Source organism: Brachyhypopomus gauderio, chromosome 13, assembly GCF_052324685.1.
Source record: "Brachyhypopomus gauderio isolate BG-103 chromosome 13, BGAUD_0.2, whole genome shotgun sequence".
Taxonomy (NCBI): domain Eukaryota; kingdom Metazoa; phylum Chordata; class Actinopteri; order Gymnotiformes; family Hypopomidae; genus Brachyhypopomus; species Brachyhypopomus gauderio.
In genome coordinates, this window is record NC_135223.1 from 5,425,574 (window position 1) to 5,442,451 (window position 16,878).

At 45.4% G+C, this 16,878-nt stretch overlaps 2 protein-coding genes across 2 annotated transcripts; both read right to left on the minus strand.

Moving 5' to 3' along the window:
• Positions 1–4,869: 4,869 nt before the first annotated feature.
• Positions 4,870–8,471, minus strand: mal2 (mal, T cell differentiation protein 2). Its single transcript, XM_076970988.1, has 4 exons — positions 8,162–8,471; positions 7,683–7,853; positions 6,749–6,922; positions 4,870–5,470 (listed from the first exon to the last, which is right to left on the minus strand). The coding sequence occupies exons 1-4, from the start codon at positions 8,273–8,275 to the stop codon at positions 5,399–5,401; spliced, it is 531 nt and encodes a 176-aa protein (XP_076827103.1). The 5' UTR covers positions 8,276–8,471; the 3' UTR covers positions 4,870–5,398.
• Positions 8,472–9,768: 1,297 nt separating this feature from the next.
• On the minus strand, positions 9,769–16,610 carry colec10 (collectin sub-family member 10 (C-type lectin)). The gene is made up of 6 exons (XM_076970987.1): positions 16,261–16,610; positions 15,046–15,117; positions 12,224–12,295; positions 11,211–11,264; positions 10,700–10,795; positions 9,769–10,362 (listed from the first exon to the last, which is right to left on the minus strand). Exons 1-6 carry the CDS (start codon positions 16,373–16,375, stop codon positions 9,995–9,997), a joined length of 777 nt encoding a protein of 258 aa, XP_076827102.1. The 5' UTR covers positions 16,376–16,610; the 3' UTR covers positions 9,769–9,994.
• Between the last annotated feature and the right edge of the window lie 268 nt (positions 16,611–16,878).

The window sequence follows — 16,878 nt, forward strand, 5'->3', positions numbered from 1 at the left end:
CAGGATGTTTAGCTTCGGCTGAACGGATGTTACATTTGTTTTCGTTTATTGTGGACTGTGGTGCATCACTCTTTTAAAGACCATATTATTGGCTGTGTTTGGTATTTGTGTTCTGTATTGGAACTCAAAGTGTGAGGTCAAGCCAGGAGAGATAATGGCATTGCGTTTGAGTTAGAAAGTCCCATTTCACCAGCTCGTTTGAGTTACCATTTTGCTCTGATCTAGATCCAGCTTGTCCTTCCTTAAATCTCAGCAGGCAGCCATTACAGGAAAACAGCCAAACTGATCTAAGATCAGCAGGGAATGCTCACCTCACACCGTGTAACCCTCCAGCTCCATTCACAAAGAAAAGAACAGACTGATACCCATGCTCCCAGTAATGGGCCTTAATTGCATACGTGGTTTTTGGTTTTTCTCTCTTAAATAAGTCTTATGTGCGCTGAGCCCTAAACATAGCAGACCATCACCATCTGGCTTGCTAAAAATACCGTTCCTTTATTTCCAGTGGCCAGTTCCTGCTGCTGGGAGCTCAGCGTGGTACTGATGTTTATGGAACCTGGAATGTTCTCCTGTACGTGCGATTTGCTTTGACTTCATGTGGTGTATTTCACTGTCCGCATCGCTCGCTTGACACGGAAAAACAAAACCCGCTCAGTTTATGAGCATAATCCATTTTAATTTGTGGTGCCACTTGGCTTCGCTTGGAAGACGACGAGAGGCTTGGGGAGGCTGGTCCCTCAGCAACCTGCTCTCATTTGGGAATTTTAGATCATCTCAGCAGTACCCAGGCTGAATCTGGTACTTTCCTCATATCTGGTTTCTGCCATAACCACTGCTTTGTTTGACTAAAGCACATTATTATGTCTTGTGCCTAATGTCCTACACAGGATAAAGTTGTAGTCTGTGTTGTCTGGTACCATCAGTTAAAAAATTCAGTGCTGTGCAGTTAATGTTTTTACTGGCTATAGTAAAGACAGGAAAGACAAGCATCTTTTGCCAATATTGGCCTATTGGTGAGGCCAAAATTTCAGAGTATCTGACTCCAGTAGCTTATCGAAACAATTACGCGAAACGAGAGCGAAACGAGAGCGAAACGAGACGCTCCCGTCTCTCTGCACCCTGTGCCGAGACTGCTGTACGGAGCGCGGGACATTTGTACGGGTGGCTTCTGTTTCCCTGGTTCACATTCCTCCTTCTGTTGTCTGAGAGGGCAGGAGGCGGCCCGGAGGGACATTCCAGCGCTCGCACCAGGTTTATCTCCAAGCAGGCCTGGCTCCAGGGACCAGAACCCCGCGTCCCATCGCACCTGAACAGCTAACGTACTGTCTCCACCACAATGGTGCCACTCGGAGGTTCGAACACTTCTACCCTACTTTATATTCTTGAGCACACAGCTCACCGTTACACAGCCTGGTTGAAGAGGCTTTTGTACAGTTTTGTACTGTCCCTTGTTGACAGATGTTGATTATGTATGATGAAAGATTACTAGCCAATGATGTTCGTGTTAGTTTTAAATCAGGCTTGATATTAAACACCTGAATGTCATCAGCACTGACTCTTTTGGAAGCATTAAGATCTGATGCTTCCTGAAATACAATGAGACCTTTGTTGTCGTCTTGGTCCTCCCGAGGTTTCTTCCTAATCCCCACCATCATAGGGAGTTTTTCCTCACCACTGTCGCCTTTGGCTTGCTCATTAGGGATCTGGAACCATATGATTGTAAAGCTGCTTTGTGACAACATGTGTTGTAAATGTGTTGTATATGCACTATATAAATAAATATAAATAAATTTGACTTTGACTTTGTTGGAGTATTTTTTCTCTGCGTTCTACACCATAGTAGAACGTGATATATTGGTGTAGGTTACATTCACACTTTGGTTCAGCAGAAGTTTGACTGTAGATCATATCAAATTTGGCCATTAATTAAATATGTTTCTTTATTTGCTTGTTTATTTGTAGAGCCGTTATACAGTAATGGGATTATGATTGTCACAGATGTCGGCCATTTTGTGGTATAAACCCAGCAATCGCTTCCACATCCTCCCCAAACTGTGGTCTAGTGAATTATAAAAATCAGATTATAAAGAGGACTACTGAACATGTTGCTCAACTTGGACAGTGGAATCGTGAAAATCAAAGAGGCCAAGCACCCTGGTGTAATTTACACAGCGATGGTGATGATTTTGTGCAGAGAGCTGGACATTCCAGGTTCAGTTATTCAAGCTTGCTGGATTTTCTAATTAGCGCAGGCCAGGCAAAATTAGTGCAACCAACACAATCCAAGAAGCCTGAGCAAAATCTTGGTGAGGACTTTTACTTTTTGAACCCGGAAAGTCCACTTCTGGATCCCTCAGGTCTGTGCAGCCTTACCGTGATCCTCTGTGGGAGCACACCACACAGGAACGCTGCACCTGAACGGTGGGGGCGTTCGAGTCGTTCCCGCTGCTGCGGCCCAAGCTGGAATGTCCGTCTGTCCGAGGAGAAGTCTCGAAGCGTTCCTTCACACCGTGGAAGCGCCGTCCCGAGGGTCCTGATTTACAGCCATCACTGCGCTCTTTGCTCAGCGCCATGGCCAACACAAAAGGGGAGAGGTGGCTGCTAGATTTATTGGCCCTATTCTGAGAATGTTCTGCTGCTGCAATTTACATAAATCAGCCCAGCCCAGAAAAGCCTCTGGTGTTCTTGGCCTTTCTGCATGATTTGCAAAGACATCCAAAACACTGGCCAGTATTTGTTTTGCTGAAGGCTCCCTGCTGGAATAGAGACCTCTGGGCCAAAACCAACCATCTTGGAATCGTATAAAAGACATGGAAATGCAGCACAAGACGTCGATCAGACCGCTTTTAGCCACGGAGATCACGCGGGGCGGCGACGGGTCGTGTTTGCGCGTCCGACGGCTTCGTGTTTGGAGGGGCGGAGTCAGCGGCCTGCTCCGTGTCCTCAACGTTGGCCATGTTCCAGCTGTTCCCGCCACTCCACACTGTTTTTTCCTCCGTTGGAACTGGAATGTTTGCGATTCCATCTTCGAACATCGATATCGCGAATGTTATGTTAGACAGGAAGAATGTTCTTGTTTTGGTCACTCTCATTCTCATATAAGGACATTGTCTTCTAACTGAGGCTTTGATAGTAACTTGGTTGTCCAGAGTGGATTCAGAATTTGACAAATGTGTTCCAGGGATGAATCAATTTAGAAAATATTCTTGAAACACCTCCTCATGGAATAAAATTATTATATTTCAATGCCATTAAAGTATAATGAATGCCTTGTCTTAAACTCCTTTATGTTGTTTTCCCATTATATAAAAGTTAAGTCTGTATTTTTGAATAAAATGTGTTTTTAAAACTTAAGACAATGTTAGTTTCAAACAGATCACAATAAAATCAGTGTGGTTAATAGTCTAAGATGGCAAACATTTCAAGTCCCAAGAGAACAATGCCTGTTCAGTCTGACGAGTGGAGTCCTCTGGTGGCTATGCTCTGCAACTGTATTACAGACACGTTACTTTCTCAGCTCATGCTCAGGAGTAGATACATGTCATTTCTGACTCATGTAATTAATGACACTAGTAGACACCAAAGTCCAATATGACACACCTACTGACTCATTTAATTTACATTAATTATTGTGACCTGTTATATATAGAATACATTAAAAGACAGTAAAGACACAAACCTCCAGTTCATGTGATTATCCAGCTTAACCACTTGACAGGCTGCAGCCCACCCCTGTACCCCGCCTACCCTAGCAACCGCCCACACCTGTACCCCACCCACATCTACACCCCGCCCACACCTGTACCGCACCCACATCTACACCCCGCCCACACCTACACCCTGCCAACACATGCACTCTACCCACGCCTGTACCCAACCAACACATACACCCCGCCAACACCTGTACCCCACCCACACCTACACACTGTCCACACCTGTACCCCACCCACACCTACACCCTGTCCACACCTGTACCCCACCCACACCTGTACCCCACCCACACCTACACCCTGCCCACACCTGTACCCCACCCACACCTACACCCTGTCCACACCTGTACCCCACCCACACCTACACCCTGTCCACACCTGTACCCCACCCATACCTACACCTTGCCCACACCTGTACCCCGCCCACACCTGTACCCCACCCACACCTACACCCTGCCCACACCTGTACCCCACCCACACCTACACCCTGTCCACACCTGTACCCCACCCACACCTGTACCCCGCCCACACCTGTACCCCACCCACCTACACCCTGCCCACACCTGTACCCCACCCATACCTACACCCTGCCCACACCTGTACCCCACCCACACCTACACCCTGTCCACACCTGTACCCCACCCACACCTACACCCTGCCCACACCTGTACCCCGCCCACACCTACACCCTGCCCACACCTGTACCCCGCCCACACCTGTACCCCACCCACCTACACCTTGCCCACACCTGTACCCCACCCACACCTACACCCTGCCCTACTATTGCTATTACAACGGTCTCCCAGACACCAAATCTGTTTAAATGTAAAGGTGAGAACTCTGATGTCATATTTATCACCTGGTCCTGCCAGTCCAAAATGTGAACTACCTTTCCACCAACACCTACCTGTCTTATCACACATATCTCTCCAGCTTCCTGTGGACTACTTTAAATCTTGTTGTTGTTTCAGTGTTGCTATGGAAACACAGCAATTACAAGCCACCCATGCAGGCCTAGTATTTTGGGACGTCATAAACTTTCCCCAGAATTCAGAGAAATTTGACTAATGCTTGTGTTATTGACATTACTTGTAGATTGAAAGGGAGCAAAACTATTTGGACGGCATTAACAAAAAATGAATCTGTTAGTCTGTTTATATAGGCAATACAAAATGATTTATTAGAGGGTAGATTACATGCTGTGAAGACAGACAACACACATAAACACAGTGCACAACCTAAATTAAAACAGTCAAATCCAAATAATTGCTCAGAATATGTGTTTAGCTATGAGGCAGCTATAATCGTGTAGTTCATACTGCTAACTGAAAAATCGAACTGAAGAGGATTACATTTTTAAATAATTCTGTGCAAGCAGGTTGCCGGCATCACACAGAACATGCTTTGCAGTTATTTCAGTGAATTAAACTAAATTCTCTTGCAACTCAAAATATTACAATTGCGTTTAACAAATTTTATGATACTAAAATGTAGAAAAGCATGTGGAACACAGTTTTCGATTTACATCAGTCAGGTTAAGGCTCACTGTCGGCAGCATCACGGTCCGCTTTCTCTTCCAGTAACTGAATACCAGTACCAATACTGGTACTGCTCATTCCAGTAATGCTCACAACCGCAGTGATGCAAGAGTTTGATCTCTCTCTCTCTCTCTCTCTCTCTCTCTCTCATCACTTCCGCCACCTCCTGAAGCCCATGAACATGCTGCAGCCGTAACAGACCGTCACTATAAACGCAAAAATCTGTGAAGACAGAAAAATACACGTTGCAGAGTAACGCCGGCCAAGCATCTGTACAATTACACACTCAACTTTTGTCAGAGGCAACATGGGGAATATATCATTCTTTTACTGTATAGATTTTCTTCAAAAGACTACATGGCCTCAACCATGTGAGATCCAGACTGCAGTTCCAGCTGTGTGTACATGTGGAACAAAGTGGTTTATTTTTAGGTGTAATTATGTTTACATCACAAATACAATGAGTCTGGTCCATACAACAAACTCCCGAGTTTCAGAACTGCCCGCCAGGGCAGACAGGAAGTCCAGAACTTCAGTACCACCTTAGGGCTCTACACTTGATTATTTTAAGCTATTCCGGAAAACTTTATTTGTATCAGATTTGTCAATATTTAGGTGAATTTAAGCACATTGTTTTGCTACCAAGGGTAGTCATTCATCACAAGTGTTCTGCATCAATAATAATAATATAAAGGTTGATACTAACGCACTGGTTTTAATTTTGGGATGCTTAAGATATTGCGGCCCGCTAAATGAGACACACCCGCCATTTATATAATATGTTTATAACCAGTAATGGAAACTTATGACCACTGAATAAGCATCATGTAATGTGCAATTGAACACCAGCAAATACAGTCTGGCCAACTGCATTTGAGGCCAGTGGAAAATCTGTCCAAATTGGTTTAATTTCCCCTTAAACCATTTGTTGACAGAAGAAACAGCAGTAAGTTATTCCTAGGACGACCTTTCTCCACTTAGGGCCTGCTTCCGTTTATACTGAAGTGATGTGCTAGTGGTGTTGACCTCTGGCCGTTAGAATGAGCTGTGGTAGCACACAGGCTATAGAAAGTGCATTAAGGCACACAAAGCACTGCTTTATGTTTGCAGAGATGGTCATAAAGGCATTTTAATTACTACGCAGCTATGCTGAACTTATTCCAAATGAGGGAAAGAATGATAAAAAATGATTGATAAATTATTATTTTTTTAATTCAGAGATGTAATGGAGAGTCCTCGATTCCTAGAAATCCACCGCCCTGCAAAGTGTAGTGACAGTCCTAACACACCCAACCCAGTTCATCAAGTCCTCCAGCAACATATGACGGAGCCTGGTGTGCTAGATTATTAATCTGCAGGGAGGCATCTCTATAGGACAGGACACGCTCGTCCACCTAGTGATCTGACAGAGACCAGTGCATCAGTAACACTGGAGCGCTGCTTGCCTATTAGAAGGGATCAGCGATAATCACAGATGTGTTGGGTGGAGCGCAAACTCACCGTTGCCACAACGTTTATCCTGTACTGCCGGGAGTCTAGAAACGTGACGATGTTGCTGACGGGCCGCAGCACACAGGTCGCGTTGGCTTGTTTCACGTACGCCGACGTTATCGCTGCCTCCAACACAAAAGCGGCGAAGTAGAAGAGCAAAGCCACAAAGTGGTACACCATGTCCTGGAATAAACACACCCGTAAACATCTGTTTACACATTTGGGAGGTGAAGACAACAGTGGTTGCTATGGTAATAGAAGCACTAGGGGTCGTGACCCCCAAACTGGGATAATGGTTCCAGCAGAACCCAGGAACAGTGTCTGAGATCTCCAGAAGAGATCTGTCCTTCTGTTTTCAGTTAAGATACTATGCAGGCCACCCAAGCTCCCAGTCTCTGGAAGACGACCAGAGATTGAAGGAGAAAGGCAGAGTTGGGAACTTTTCTATATAAAAAAGATTTCTTATTTATTGACTGCAAGAAATCCTCAGAGCATGTGTTCAGTTATTTAGCGGGATATAAATGCATGTCCACACGGCTCGGTTCAGAAAGAAACGAGTTCACGGAGCTCCAAGTCCGATTAGATGGGCGGCTGCCACAGTGCCACTGTGTTGTGATTTTCTTGTTTTTTGTTATAGCCTATTCCTTTAACCTCATTACTGCAAGCGTTTGATTTAATTTGGCCTACTTTATAAATGAATTACTATTATTATTATTATTATTATTATTAGAATATTTATAATGAATCCTATGTCCACTTCGATTAAGTACACTTAAGATTTCTAAAGTCTGTCAGAGGAGTGAAATCAATATGGTGTGGATGATATACTGTGTGTGTGTGTGTGTGTGTGTGTGTGTGTGTGTGTGTGTGTGTGTGTGTGTGTGTGTGTGTGTGTGTATTCGGGACACATATTCCGTTTTAATTAGCTGTTAAAAGTGCTCACCATAAAATTCCAGTCAGTGTTGATCCTGTGCGCGAGCCGCAGCAGGAGGAGCGCGAGGTAGGCGGAGGAGCCGAGGAACATGGTGACGGACACGAACATCACCCAGCCCTGCAGCAGCGGCACGGGCACGTGCGAGGACGCCACCAGGACCCACACCAACCCTCCAAACACCTAGAGCACAACACGAGAATACTGAACATTCATCAAGACATCATTGAGAAAAGTGTACCGCTTCCGATTTCTATAGCCTACCCGACCGGGCCGGCACTGACCGGGCCTAATGACTGTGCTGTGATTTCCCCTGAACGTTTGAACATAAATATCGGTCATTATGAGCACTACGTGACAAGACAGGATTGATATAGCCTACTGGAAAGGAAACCATCAGAACGAAGCTGTCCCCAAACCCTTTACAGCTACGGCATCCTACATTACACATTAATCTGTAACAACGAGAGATATTTTTTTTTTACACTTACAATTTCCATGCAAATCAGAGCACCTGAGTATGTCCTCAATACATCCAAACCGAGCGGCAGAGATATTGTCGGCGCCGGGAAAGAGGTCGCAGCTGAATTTGGTGCTTCTGCCATTCTTTGGTGGTTCTGCTGAGGCAGGAGAAGGTAGGAACCGTGTCCAGGAGTGGTGTGCCTCCAACCGGTCCGACAGGTGCACGGCCACTCCCATCCTGTCTGGAGCTCCAACCACCTCACCTCCCTCCACCTTCTGATATCACTACCGTCTTGGGTTTTTCGTCTTTTACTTCTTCGACTGCTTAAAAAACCTCATTAGATCTTCGTTTTCTTTTATTATTTTTGTACGTGAAAGCGATGTCGCCACACGTTAATGATTAACTCACACGTTTTACTGACCTTGAGTCAATATTGTGTTAAGATTCCAAGAAGATAAAATACAATAAAATTGGACTGAGAGCCATTTAAACGGTACTGAAGGGTTTTTCCATAAACCCAGCGTGGTACTGGTCAGACTGGTCAAACTGGTCTATTTTCAGGGGGTTCGGACTTCGTAACGTCGTCGTCATTAACAACGAGTCTGTTGTCTTAGTTCACACGTGTTAACCGACTCGGTAATGAGATCATGGCAACCGTGGAGACCCATAAGCGAACACAGGATCTGTTTGGTGGGATGTGTGAATATTCCAGTGACTAAAGGGGAAAGTGTCATTAATCATTGCCCAGACGAGCAGATGAACCTGCCCATGAACCTCTGAACAGCGGAACCCAAACGCTGACAGTCATTAAACGGCTTTAAAGGATAGTTCCTGTCAGACATGACCAAGACGTTATGATACGCGAGTGTAAATAAGGGAACGAATACATAAAAATACGTACTAAATTTGTACTAACTATAAATAAAAAGCTGCCTTCCTTGGACCCATGTCAAGTGCAAGAACATCGTAAGTGTGTGACGAGGCGGATTCATCTGGCGGTGTCGTGTGTGGTCACGAACATTTGAGTTATTTGACTGTACCACTAACATTAGTTTCAGTTTATCTGCAGCTCAACACGTGGTCGTGTCCTCACGGTGTCATATCTGAGTCTCCTCATCAGAGAGAGAGATTATTGTGAGCTGTGCTTGTGATTAAGATGGTGATAGTAAGCAAGGACCGCAGTTTTAATACTCTGAATTCCTTTGTTCGGCTCTTTAAAGCACCTACCGAGACCCTTTCAGTAGTAAAAAATACTTTGACCTTCCTTGGCACTGAGCACATGTTTTGGGGAGGTGGTCCTAAGGTTTTCTGAGGCACCTGGTACCATTCAACTCAGGTTCAGTCGAGGTTTAAGAGAGCCAGTTACTGCTATTGCTTAAGATAAAGGTCACGCTAAATACCTGCGACGGTGGCCTATAGAAGTCATTTTCCTTGAACTCTTTTTTTCAGTTTTTTAATACTGCCACCACATTTCCTGTATTTTCTGGTTGTATATTATTTTAATAAAGAGACTGAGTAATAATTATATATGGTCGTAAAACAACAAATCTAAAGATGGCCTGAGACTTTTACACAGTAGCTACTGCATGTCAAAAATAAATCACAGCTATTTATTTTTTTATTAATTTTTATTATATTTATTTTAGCATTCTATATGTCAAGTAGTGTAGTGTCCAAATGTGCAACTCAGGATAAAATACATTTAGAATGAGATTTAGCAATGCAAATGTGGCAGAAAATGAGAACCTTTAATTCCTGCAATATGTCCCCCATTGTACCAGAACTTATGTCAGAACTGTCATATCTGTAGGACTTTACACAGCGGACCTTGGAACTACAAATCCCAACACAACCCATTGAATTACTTTTTGGGAAACTCGCATATGAAATATTTAGCGGCATCACATTCCGTCTGACTCAACGCTCCATCAGAGCCCATCTGCACGCAGCCACTGTTGAGCGCCCCCTGTAGGTCATCGTCGGTGCTGTTGCCCTGGGCGCTTCCTGCTGCAAGCCCTCCGGCGTCCTCCGGGGGCGGGGCGCTGACGAGGGCGTGCGTGAGGCCGGCCTCGCCGACGTAGCTGGCCAGAAGGGCGGTATGGTTGGAGCTCTCCGCCATGGCCAGGACGCCTCCGCGCAGTCTGCAGCTTGCAACGGCGTCACGGTAACGCCGTGCCTCCCTAAGCAGCAGGTAGAACTTCGCCTCCGTCTCCTTTACGCCCAGGATCACTGTACAAGAAGAATGGGACGACCATCACTGTCTCTGCAGAGGTCCTAAGGTGGGTATTCAGTATCACAGACATTGAAGTACGGTCAGTTTGTAAGTGGTCTTGCCATCTGCGGTTTCTTGCGCATCGCTGCTGTAAATATTTTCACGATTGCTGTTGATGCACACTGATCGTTTCTTTATCGTTTTTGCGCGAGACCGGGAGACTGCACCGCACCCCTGCGGCGATGGCAGGAAACTTTGTGCTGTCCTGTTGGGATGTTGCATCACCAGGAGCCACTAACACGTCATCGGAAACGAGTCGAAACCCATGGCCTTCCTTCGCCAGCTGAATCTCACCGTTTTTCACGAACGTGGCGGCGCTTCTCAGCTTGCCGACGTTGCCGCCCATCTGGTCGACGACCTTCCTGTACCTGCTGCAGTCGCAGGTGGTGCCTGTTGGTGACAGAGTTGCGTGGTGTTTGTCAAGGAAGGCGGCTGTTGTTGCCACAGAACCTGCCCTTACACAAGAGCTACACGTTAGCGGTCTATCAGCAGAGCCGGAGTGGCTAATCGGGAGATTCGGGAGGATTCCCGATGGGCCGGCTCATGTCAGTCTCTAGTTTGGGCCGATTGGGAGGGAAAAATTATTTTGGGCCGTATTTGGGCATGAAACTCCCGGGCTGAAAAAGTGTCCCACTCCGGCCCTGTCTATCAGTGGTCACCTTCAGAGCTCTAGGTGAAGACTGCTTCAGATTGTCTTACTTTAGGACATGACTTTTACCGTGGCTTGTAATGATATTTTATCAGGCAGTAAAAATGTACAAAATGATACCGTTTGTTTTGAAATGCAACGACCCAGATTTTTTACCTGGTTTTCCTTTCAATCCTGGAGGACCAGCAATCCCACGTTCCCCTTTCTCACCTGTAAATTACATAATTTGGTTATCGTACTTTGCGCAGAACGCCATCCCCAACACCACCCCCCCGCCCTGCCACATCTCTCCTCACCAGCCGTGATGTGGAGTTGTTACTGGAAGACAGTAAAAGGTAACATGACAGGTGCATGGCAAAGAGCGTCAGGTGATTGAACCCCCGTTTGGGGTCACATGGGATTTGACCACAGTCAGTGCAATCAAAGGTTGCCATGAGATATGTCCACTAGATGGTAGCAGTCTGTTGGAATATTCCAGTCTGTAGTTCAGAATATGATGTGGGGGGAATTCCTTTGTCTGTTTTGGTTGATAGGAATCTGTCTCCGTAAGTAAAGTCTGATTGAACATCAATTACGTAATCATTTTAAATGATTCTTTAATAATTGTAGAAGTTTTGTGTGTGTTTTCTTTGTTTAGAGTCGTGAAATCAGGCCCTGTGACATTTTGGTTAAGTATCAGCAAAACACAAACACATGTGTGGTGTATAGTTGTCCAAACTGCTGTCCAAAGCTGGTTAGTTCCCTGCTGAAGATGTCCAACATTCTGTTCCACCCAACCAGCAAACACGCCTAATTCTGCTCACTAAGTGATCGCTGTCATCGCCGAAGCCTTGGTTCAACCACATCAGGTGCGTTGGGCTATTCCTCAGAAGCTTACGCCCACTTTTTCCCAGAGAACCTTTCACACTAATATAGATGTGGATTTGAGCTGTTTTTGCTCAGAGGTGACAGCTCGGGGAAAAGTAAACATATCATATTCGATGGAAATACTGATGATCATTAGAAGAAACATCCTAACTGGTACAGTAGATACAGCAATTTTGCTCTGGGGAATTAATCTCAGATTATGACAGAGGCGTTTAAGGGGGATCACCAGGTTTCTGGTGTCTGATTGCATTTATTTACCACTCTCTCCTGCAGTCTGATGGTGTCTGATCACATTTATTTACCTCTCTCTCCTGAAGGACCTAGTTTCCCCAACCGGCCTGCCACCCCCTTCTCTCCACTGTCTCCTGGAAGGCCTGCAAGAAACCGAGGTTATCAGCATGCTGACCCCCGTCCAAACCGCTGCACAAACATCACCAAAGCCCTAAACGAGAGGAAAGCATGCTGTCAAAGCACAATAAATCTGAGGGCTTTCTGTGTTGTTGTTCTCCCTGTTGCTGTATTTTGTGCGTGGCTGCATAATTTTGTGTCAGGAGGCTGGAGTATAAATCTGATTAAATATCATTTTCCGAACTGTAAAGGGGATGGGGCTTTTTGCTTTTGAGACCCTCAGACCAAATTTCCTAAGCAGATATCCAGCTGGAAATCTGTGAGAGACAGTTTGGATGCTTTGCCTAAAGAAATACAGGACTCAGTATTAATCAGACCAATTACTGATGTAGTTACACGCACAGTCAGCTTGGCGATTTGTTCAGATCAACCCAATGGTACCACGCACATGCTTTAAGAACTACAAGAACTTTCAGATGGCTCCTTGATGCAGCTTTGCCTCTGAGGCCCTTTGACTGCTCCGGTCGTACCAGGAAAACCTCAGACAGACAGCACTAATGAAATGATTTGTGGAAGAAAGCAGCTAGCTGAACGCTTTGAAGGACATTTGTCTTCGAAAACCCTGCTGAAACAACACAGGGCCTCTTTAAACACGTCTCTTTTTTAAATTTCTTCTTTCATTTTCTGCTCTCGGGGTGTGATGGTGAAAGAATGCTTACATTTAAGCAGGGATAAACATTTCCTGAGCTCATTTAAAGCTGATTAATGGGAGGTCTCCCATGGTTTAACCAACCAGGCCAGCTTGCTCTTGGGCAGTGCTATAATTGCTTCTTTCCAGACAAATCATCAGTTACGTTTCCAGGTTTTGGAAATGTTCATTGCAACAGACTGTCTGTGAACGATGGGAAATCGCTTTCGTTTATAGCCTCGTTTTGCCTTAATGTCTGTTGCAAATCTAAGATGTACAGCGCACATCAAACTGTATGTAATTTTATGTGGTTTATTTAATTTTTTCAGATAGAATTTTGACATTGCACAAAGGTTCTGTTCCACATTACTCCTGCCAAGGTCACAGGAGACACAGTGATTTATACATTACATTTCCTGTAAAGGAATGGCTGTAATTTTCTGTATTCTCATGTTTAGGTGCATCAGTAAAAATAAATCTAAAACTTCATGCAGACACGTGAAACCTTAATTCCTCTGTGGTTTTAAGTGAAAAGCCATTCAACTACTCGTCTTCAGACCTTCCCCGGCATTTCGTTGTTCTTTCCCACCCTCTCACGTGTGTGTGTGTGTGTGTGTGTGTGTGTGTGTGTGTGTGTGTGTGTGTGTGTGTGTGTGTTGGGGGAGGGGTTTTTCTGGAGGTGTCAGACGGCCCCTGTGTCCTCACGTGTGGCATGGCTAGGAAACCCTGGTCTGAGGGAGGCGGTGTGGCCACCTCACTCTGGTGTCCACCACACTGACCCAGAGTCAGCCGATTGATGTACCTTAACCCACAGCTGGGCAGTCCCTGGGTCAGTGCTGCAGCTGTAGGCTAAGGCACACCAATTAGCTGACTCTGGATCAGTGCTGTGTGACCATAATGCCAAAAATGACAAGCATAGAGGAGGCTAGTGTATACCTTTGGATGTTTTCTCACCTGTAGAATATTTATCCAGCACACACCCAACACACACCCAACACATACCCAACACATCCAGCACACAGCCAACACACACTCAACACACAGTCCAACACACACCCAACACATCCAGCACACACCCAACACGCCCAGCACACACCCAACACACATCCAACACACACCCAACACATCCAGTACACACCCAACACGCCCAGCACACACCCAACACACACCCAGCACACACCCAACACACACCCAACACATCCAGCACACACCCAGCACACACCCAACACACACCCAACACATCCAGCACACACCCATCACACACCCAACACACACCCAACACATCCAGCAAACACCCAACACACATCCAGCACACACCCAACACACACCCAACACATCCAGCAAACACCCAACACACATCCAGCACACACCCAACACACAGTCCAACACACACCCAACACATCCAGCACACACTCAACACACCCAACACACACCCAACACATCCAGCACACACTCAACACACCCAACACACATCCAGCACACACCCAACACACATCCAACACACATCCAGCACACACCCAACACATCCAGCACACACCCAACACACATCCAGCACACACCCAACACACACCCAACACACATCCAGCACACACCCAACACACACCCAGCACACACCCAACACACACCCAGCACACAGTCAATTCAAAGAAACTTTTCAGAGGAACTCTGAACTTTTTAAACCTGAACCTGACCCACTTCTGAGATTCTTTTGATGTTTTGGTGGCACTGGTTATTGTCAGCTTTGGCAACAAAAAACAAACAAAACAAACAAAAAAGGAAATCTCAAACAGTATCACATGTTTGCAGGTCGCAATACTAATTCAGATTTGGTTGACGTCATAACTAGAACTCAAGATGTGATTTGAGTAAAATGAAGGTTTTCTCTAAAATGTTACACCCAAAACCAAAGTCCATGTTGCCTGCTAATTTGCTAAAAATAAAACTAGCCTGTGAGGTTTGCGTAACAAAAGCATTTAATTCAGCTGTCTGTTTTGGGCTGTTCAGTGACAGAACTGGCTTTGGCCAACTTCCCTTTAATTGCTCAATGTTTTGCATGTTTTAATAGCAAACCAGTGACATCAAAGAGACCTCGGTGTCCAGGGGGACCGGCTTTTCCCTGTCTTCCATCATCTCCTCTGTCTCCCACTTCACCAGGGTCTCCTAACAGGAACGGAGGTAGAAGGATTGTGAAGAAAACCAATGCACAACGTTCAAAGAAGATGTACGCAAGGAAATCTATCTATCTATCCATCTATTGTCTATCTGTCTATCTGTTTGTCTTTGTGTCTGTCTGTCTGTCTGTCTGTCTATATACTTTTGCACATGAGCTCCATTTGAAGTCATCAGGTATTTCTCAAGTCCAGTGGGTGTGTTCGAGCAGTCCTGCCAGGTTTCACTGGGCTTGTGGGATCACGGTCATGCGCCCCTGATGCAAAAGGACCTGTTTGGGATGGGTCTCCTCCAAGCAAACCTTTGCATTAATCTCAGCTTTTTAAATACGGACATTCATTCACTCCCCGAAGTGCTACGTTGCTTTGCTGCTACAGTAGAGAGCGTAAGCCAAAAAGAGACAACAAAGTTTGCTTCTGTCAGGGATTTTTTTACGCAGCATTCCCAGAAAATAAGGAGGTCGCTTAGCTTCTATGCAAAACTAAAGGGCAAAATCTGCATGGATGCCAGCATCTCATGTAATGGAAAACAGGCAAACGCGGGCCTGGTGTCAGCATGTTCCCAAGCCTGCCCGACTCCAAGAGACAGCTCGGCCTGGGGTGCTGCTACCACGGGACCCACTGCAGTGAGACGTTAGATTTGGTCTGGTTCACCGTGCCAAAGGACCGCCGAGGGCGTAGCACATATTACCGGGTCCCTTAAAGTCAGCACCATGCTTTTTAATAAGGGACGTTCCTTTAATGGCGTCTCTCCTGTTTTACAATGTGAATACGTATTTTTTTCTAAAGGTGTAGGCAGCGTTAAGGAGGGTGTGTCCACTTATGGTGAACCGGGACCACTTGATTCAGACCTGAAGCGCAAATTTTAATACAGAGATTTCACTGCGAGTTCTACTTTAAAGAAGATTAACTAGCTGTCATATAGAAAGCATTTAAGCGTGAAATAAATAGTATGTCTTTCTTAGTATGTCTGTCAATTTCTGATCTTTTTATCTGAAATTATATTTTTGTGCATGATATAGAGCAATCAAAAAGTAAGAAATATGATTCAAAACGTTTTTTGTCTTGACGGAGAACAGTGGATTTTAAGAGCTGTATTTCCCTTAACTACAACCGCAGCATAGCAAATAAATACCTTTGGATCCAGGTAGAATGGTGTTGGAACACATCTCTGTGGTCAAACCTGATGATATGTTGTGAAGAACCAGAAGAATGAATAAACCTTTCCTGACGAAACTTTGTCCAGCCATGTCTTTAACGGTCTGCAACACTGTGGTCAAGTGGTCAGAAACTTTCAGCTCTCCAAGTGTTTACCAAACCTTATCACATCTCTGCTCCAGCTGTCAAACAACACTGTCCAGGGCCCGCACGTTCTTTTCACTCCTGATGAACAGAATTCTTTTTTGGGAGTAAAATGAGAACGAGGTGTCCATGCGACTTTAGTTTGGTCAACATCTCGGTGCATCAAACAACGCCAAAGGGAACGTGTCAGACCCCGGACGGTCTGCTGGGTGGGACGGGCGTAGATCTGGGGATGTCATCACAATTTGTGCACGCTGTGAGAATTTAAGGTTGAAAAGTTCATGCTGTGTTTTATGAGAGCAACCATAAAATAAATATTGTCCCTGGACACATTGGTTTCTGGACAAGCTTCCAGAAGACTGAGCTGGACAGTTGAGGACCATGGTGGTCATTTCACCAGGGCTTTGTTTATCATGAATGAATGAAGTATGAATGAATGAGTATTGTGCAC